At 42.0% G+C, this 6684-nt stretch overlaps 1 protein-coding gene across 1 annotated transcript; it reads right to left on the bottom strand.

Moving 5' to 3' along the window:
• Positions 1-745: 745 nt before the first annotated feature.
• LOC121586489 (zinc fingers and homeoboxes protein 1) lies at positions 746-6678 on the bottom strand. Its single transcript, XM_041903202.2, has 3 exons — positions 6352-6678; positions 2193-4996; positions 746-1927 (listed from the first exon to the last, which is right to left on the bottom strand). The coding sequence occupies exon 2, from the start codon at positions 4860-4862 to the stop codon at positions 2205-2207; it is 2658 nt and encodes an 885-aa protein (XP_041759136.2). The 5' UTR covers positions 4863-4996; positions 6352-6678; the 3' UTR covers positions 746-1927; positions 2193-2204.
• Between the last annotated feature and the right edge of the window lie 6 nt (positions 6679-6684).

The raw sequence follows: 6684 nt of genomic DNA, 5'->3' as shown, positions 1-6684 counted from the left end.
AGTGAAATGACACTGGACTTGTTACTGTGTGAAGCCATAATATAATTAATTATATGAAGATAATATAGGTCGACCACAAAAGTGACTTCAGTTTTACCAATCAAGTCCCCTACACTATGTCCATCATTGTAACACTGGTATGGTCAAAACTGTACTTAAAATTTGATATCAGCCCACTCTGGCTTACCTTACTCAAAGTTGGTTTAGAAAAACAATAACATTGCAAATAGCTCCACCTCCTGGAATAAAAAGACAGCCATACCAGAATAATCTGAACCATACAGTATACTTCAGCATGGCTCATTCTTAATAAATTTTGGTGGTATAAATACAACTGGATTGACAAATATGGCCATTTAATGATGTAAGGTTCAAATAATGACAATCAATATCTTATTAAATCACATTTCCCTCAGACTAGTATGTTTTGCTGCGTAGATGTCTATATTACAATTCTTCTGAAATGGCATGTCAGTTATGATACATTGTGGAAAGCAAATGCATCAAGACTCAAGTTGAGTTTGTAGTAGATAGAACAATAATTGCACAAAAGTAAAAAAATTGGGGCAGCATTGTCCATTGGTAATGGATTTCCACTTCTGTTTTGTCTGACTGTAAAACAAGTGATACATGTAGTATTTTGGTTGATTTCAATGGCTTACAGAGTTAGTTGCGGTTTTCCTATTGCTTATAGCACCTACTGAAAATCTGTTTCTTCCCTGTAAAACCACTGGTCTGAAACTAATTACATTTTCTTGACAAAGTTTATTTCATCTTTGGATAAAAGTATTCATGGAAGTAAGATATAATAAATAAATTAACTAATCATACTTGTCAATTATTACAGCAATTAAGGATGGCAAAAGGCTTATATCATAGTACAGAATTTATAAGGTTCCTTGTCTTTACTGAAAACATAGAGAACCAAAACAATAATTTACAATTCACCATCCCCTCAATTGATTGTTCTTTGATGTACAGTTGCATATAAAAACCTGTACATCCAGATTTTAGCATAGTCCTGGAAGATAAGAGGAAAAAAAGTTGACTAAAGTAAAATTGGCTCTCGATTATAGAGGAACCATACCAAGTGCTTGTGGTATCTTCACCCTATATTGTTGTCGTTGTACTCCTGAAAGATTAACAACCCGTAATGTTTTTGGGGAAAAGCACAAGTTACTTACTTTAAAAAAATCTGAAGCAAATTGTGAATGAAGATGTTTCATGTGTATTTTTATAACCCATCTAAAATGAACAGTCACTTTCTTCAACTCATAGCTTAAAAGACTGAGGTAATGTTTACTAAATCCTGAATTACAGCACACATGCCTTTTTCATTTGGAAAGCCAACATACAAAGAAACCCACCCCAAAAAACTGAGCATAATATTAACCAGGCTTACTCCATATTTCGTAATTTAAGACTAACAAATAACTTGAATACATATAAAAACAGTTTTGTAGAACTAAAGCACTAGTTCCATTTAAAACATAACCCAAAAACAGATGGCACTGATTTAAGTAATATTCACAAATCTGTGAGGTTTTAAAAACCGTTTTGTCAGTACAGTACATCAAAGAAAATACATGGGAAATTCCCTTGAACCTTGACACAATCTCACGATTTAAAAACGGTTCAATGTTATTACATAACCTACAAGAAAAAGGTGAGGTTTTACCTCATCGACATGTCTTGGATTTAGTAAAGATAGCAAGGTCAAATATGACTAAAATGTCCCAGAAGACCAAATAGTATTTTAAACAAAGGTAAAACATACTGTATCTATTATCCCTTGCTAAAATTATTTGGCATCATACACCTTCTCTTGTTTCTTTGCGTCTGGTTGGTCCATGCAGTATAACACAAACACTTGGTACATTTCACCTGTGTTTTTCATCTCCTCTTCTGTAGGCAAACAATGTGAATTCTGTGGGAGCAAAACATCACAAATAAGAAAACATGAGATTTTCTTCTACTTAGTGTGCAAATTTCCTCACTGACTGTATAAAGAGGAAATCAAGGTAAAAGGTCATTCAATTTGTATTAGGCTAATTCTAATTCAATTCAGAGGAAAAAAAACTTGCCATGTAAAAAAAAAAACATCCAGGACACACAAGGAATAAATGCCTTTACAATTAGAAAATTATTTCATGCATGAGCTCATTCTACCCATCCTTTTCATCATCACTCACCTGGACCTTTAATCACTGATCCTCTGATTCTGGTTGTGATTGCTTGATACATTGAGGCTCTTCCGTGGTTTCATTGTCATTATTTTCACCTCCATCATTGTTATTTTCATCATCTTTGTTGTTGTCATGGTTTTCTTCATCAGTGACATCATCCCCTTGTTCTTTCACTTCCATCTCTGCCTCACTGTCACCGTGTGTCTCCTCTTTACCTTCACTGAAAGGGTCAAGGCCCTTCTCTTCCCTCCTGCTGATCTCCGCAAACCAGTCCCGCACCTGCTCATAGCTCATACTGGACTTGGCCACCAGTTCATCCAAATCTTTCTCATTTAAGACCTTATGCTTGAGGTAGTGCTCCTTTAAAATCTCTTTACCCGTCTTGACTTTGATGGCAGGGGTTGTTTGTTTGCAGGGGTATGGCCGCCTCGTCCTCCTGGACCAACCTCGAAAGCGTTTCCGTGGCTTCTTCTTAAATTCACCTCCGTTCATTGCCTCGTTAACTTTTCCACTCTGGTACAAGTAGTACCACTTCAGGTTGCTGTTCTTACAGGCATACCGGGTGTCTCCAAACCAGTTAACAATGTAGGTTCTGGGTAACCCGCTCTCCTCTGCCATCTTGTCGTACTCTTCAGCAGAGGGCCACTGGGTACGAACAAAGGTGCTTTTCAGGACGTGGAGCTGCTCTGGGGTTTTCTTCATTATCTTTCGGCCGCTGGGTGTCTGAGCCTCTTGCCCAGAGAAAGGCGCTTTGATCCATTCACTCTCCGGCTCCTCTGTGCCATCAGAGTCCACTGGCATTTTTCTCCTCTCAGAGAACCAGGCGACCACCTCTCGCCTAGTCAGTTTAGTCTCCATCCTAAGCCTACTTAGCTCCTCATCGCTAGGTGTGTCAGACTTCTGGTAGCTGGCCTCCAAAAGCAGAAGCTGCTCCGGAGTCTTTTCCTTGAACTTCTGAGGTGTGAAGTCAGGAAAGGCATGGCGGAACTTGATTCGTGGATCATAAATGGGCCCTTGGGTTGTCGGAGAAGATTCACTGGCTTCGTCGCTGGAGTCGATCACAATGGCTGTGCTGCTGCTGCCATCGTTACTGTTGACACTGACTGAAATTTCATTTAAGGCAACGCCGTGATGGTCCTTTGAGTTGCGTTGGTTGTAGCGTGTATCGCTGAACCACTTCTTTATTGCTCTTTTGGTGAGGTTAGTGACCTTCATCAGCCGAGAGATTTCTGCCTCAGTGGCAAACTGTCTCCTCAGGTAACTGGCCTTCAGCTCTGCTAGTTGCTCCTTGGATTTTTTGGGTCGCGCTCCCAGGGAATCGGGACTGAGTGGAGAAGCAGTCTCAGAGGTGGAGGGTTCTGGCACCTTACTGACACTGGTTCTGGGGTTGGGGACCCCAGCTACAGCTAACGTGATGGGTGAGGCCACAGGGACAGCGTTGCCACCCCCTACCTGAGTCAAAACCATCCCTGGTTGCCCTACAATCTGACAAGTCTGAAAGATGGACTGCAAGCCATTGGTTGCTGTTGCAAAATTAGCTGGGATGACAGTGATGGTCTGTGGCACCGCCTGCACTGAGCCGTTGAACTTCTTCCTCCTGGCCTCCTCCACTTCCTCTGGGGTCCAGCTCACACCGTGCTTCAGCCGCTGAGCAGAGAACCACACCTTTATCTGCTCCTCTGTGAACTTGGTTTGGGCTGCTAGACCCATGATCTCAGACACAGATGGGTAAGGGAACCTGTTGTAGGCGCTGACCAGCAGGACATTATTGTCCATGGCCCCATTGTATGTGGGGATACTGCTGACTGGGATGAGGAGCTGTGTCTGGGAGGTCTGCTGATTCTGCAAGGCAGACAGAACTTGAGCCAATGTCCCTGGAGGGAGCATTGTGGCGGAGTTACTGGTCTTTATTTGGAGCACGTTTGGGCTGTTGACCATTATGCTTTGCTGAATAGGTTGAATGGTCAGAGGGGTTGACACAGCCACTACAGTGGGGGTGACAGGAGAGGGGACCACCTCCTCCATCTCTTCCTCCCCATCACTCTCCACTTTAATGACACTGTAATCTGCCATTTTGTGTGACCCTGTAAACTTCTTTGCCTCCGCCCTACTCTTGATCTTCATGATTGGTGTTTTGCTTAGGGCAATACCCTTACAGGATGTGTCCTCATCCTCCTCAACCTTAACAAAACTGCCATCAAAGGTCAAGTCATTGACTCTTTGCTCAAAGATGGTTTGATTGTTGCGCTTCACCATAGTCCTGGTGAAATTGTCTTCTCCAGGGTGGTAGCGTGCATTATGCTCCAACAATGCATCATACCTCTTGGTGTGAAAGTCACATTCAACACACACATAAGATGAGTTTAGAACTATATTTGGGTGCTCAGTGTCCACATGCAAGGTAAACATATTGAGCTGTGAGGTCTGAAAGCTGCAGTACTTGCACTCATAACCTCCTTCTGCCGTACTCGAGTCCATAGTTTTAATGAAGTGGTCGATGGCCTGTGTGTCATCCTCACCCGGGTTGCTTTCAGTTGAGTTTTCCACAGGACAGTTAGCTGCCCCCTCCTCAGCCTCTCTGTCTCCCTCTGTAGCGACCTCCATGTCAGGGTCCGAATCCACCATTTGAACAGGAGGGACCATGCAAGGCGTTGTTGATTTTCTTCTGCTCGCCATTATGTGTCTTATCTGCGCTTGTGTTGAATATATATATATATATATTTTTTTTATCTAAATCTTGGTTCAGGACTTGTTGCTCCATGCAGATTACTTCAGGCGTTCAAACTAGAAAGTTGACTTATCCTTAAATCCTGCAAGAGACAATAGGGTCATATTATGTGCACATAATTGAGAGAAAAATTCAAGGTCTAAACAATTTACATGAATGCCTATTGGAACAAAAATATAAAAGCAACATGCAACAATTTCAAAGATTTTGCTGCGTTACAGTTCATTTAAGGAAATCAGTCAATTGAAATAAATTCATTAGGCCCTAATCTATGGATTTCACATGACTGGGCAGGGGCGCAGCCCACCCACCTGGGAGCCAAGCCCAGCCAGAGAATGAGTTTATCCCCCACAAAAGGGCTTTATTACAGACAGAAATACTCCTCAGCACCCCGCCCTCCCCCCTCTGATCATCCCACAGGTGAAGAAACCAGATGTAGAGGTCCTGGGCTGGTGTGGTTACACATGGTCTGCGGTTTTGAGGCCGGTTGGACGTACTGACAAATTATTTTGGTAGAGAAATTAACATTCAATTCTCTGGAAACAGCTCTGGTAGACATTCCTGCAGTCAGCATGCAAATTGCACACTCCCCCAAAACTTGAGACATCTGTGGCATTGTGTTGAGTGACAAAACTGCACATTTTAGAGTGGCCTTTTATTATCCCCAGTACAAGGTGCACCTGTGTAACGATAATGCTGTTTAATCAGCTTCTTGATATGCCACACCTGTCAGGTGGATGGATTATCTTGACAAAGGATAAAATGCTCACTAACAGGGATGTAAACAAATTTGGCAACAACATTTTAGAGAAATAAGCTTTTTGTGTGTATGGAACATTTCTGGGATATTTTATTAAAGCTCATGAAACATGGGACCAGCACTTTACATGTATTTATATTTTTGTTCAGTGTACTTTAACAGATTGTTGTAGGTGTGGTGGGACATGTTTAGAAAGTTTCATTTCACTAATACGCATACATTAACAAGTCAATACATTGTTTCCACTGCCAAGACTCAACTCCACGCGCAACATTGATGCCAGTCTTCAAATAGCGCGAGCGCTGCACAAAACACCCTTAATAAGTGGCTGCTTATACTGTATGCATTCTAGCCCAAAGCAAAGTGATTTTAGAAAACTGCAGTACAAGACATTTAATTCCTAAATCTATGTAATATTGATAATACTTCTGTATGGTATCATTAGTCTGCTAACTACCAGTGTGCATAACAACTTGTCAGTCAGTCACACACACTGCAAAGAATATTCATCTGTTACTTGTCCCCTTCTGCCTCTGTCACGAGTGTACGGCATGTTGCTGTTTTGGGGGGATGGGAGTATTTGAGCAAAAAGTGAGAAATGGTAGTCAAATGTTTTTAATTTCAGCTATTACGTGAGTGTATGATTAACTTCGCATTGTGTTCATTTTATTACCTACCCGTGCAGAGAACTGTCGCTTACAAGCATCTTGCAACAACCAGTTAGCTTCCAATCTGACTACTGATGCGCCGTCTTCCGCCTTTGCTGTCGTTCCCTCCCCAACAAATGCACTGTCGACTCCGGCAGTGGCACACAAGCGCAACGAGTCCATCTGTTGTTACCATACACGCAGAGCAGAATAGTGAATGCGCCGAGATTCGGTTGGTTTTTCACTCACTTTCCTTTTGCCTACAAAACGTCGGCTTGGTTTATTTGTTCATGCATTTAAACCGGCCTAGACGTATGCACCGATAGTTCATCGAATCTAACGAGTAATTTTTTTTCTTCCAGC

This window comes from Coregonus clupeaformis, chromosome 17, assembly GCF_020615455.1.
Source record: "Coregonus clupeaformis isolate EN_2021a chromosome 17, ASM2061545v1, whole genome shotgun sequence".
Classification (NCBI taxonomy): domain Eukaryota; kingdom Metazoa; phylum Chordata; class Actinopteri; order Salmoniformes; family Salmonidae; genus Coregonus; species Coregonus clupeaformis.
This window is presented reverse-complemented; position numbering and strand designations above follow the sequence as displayed.

What these genes read in the sequence shown, in the direction of transcription:
- LOC121586489 (XM_041903202.2), bottom strand. Translation starts at nt 4,862, where the DNA reads ATGGCGAGCAGAAGAAAATCAACAACGCCTTGCATGGTCCCTCCTGTT.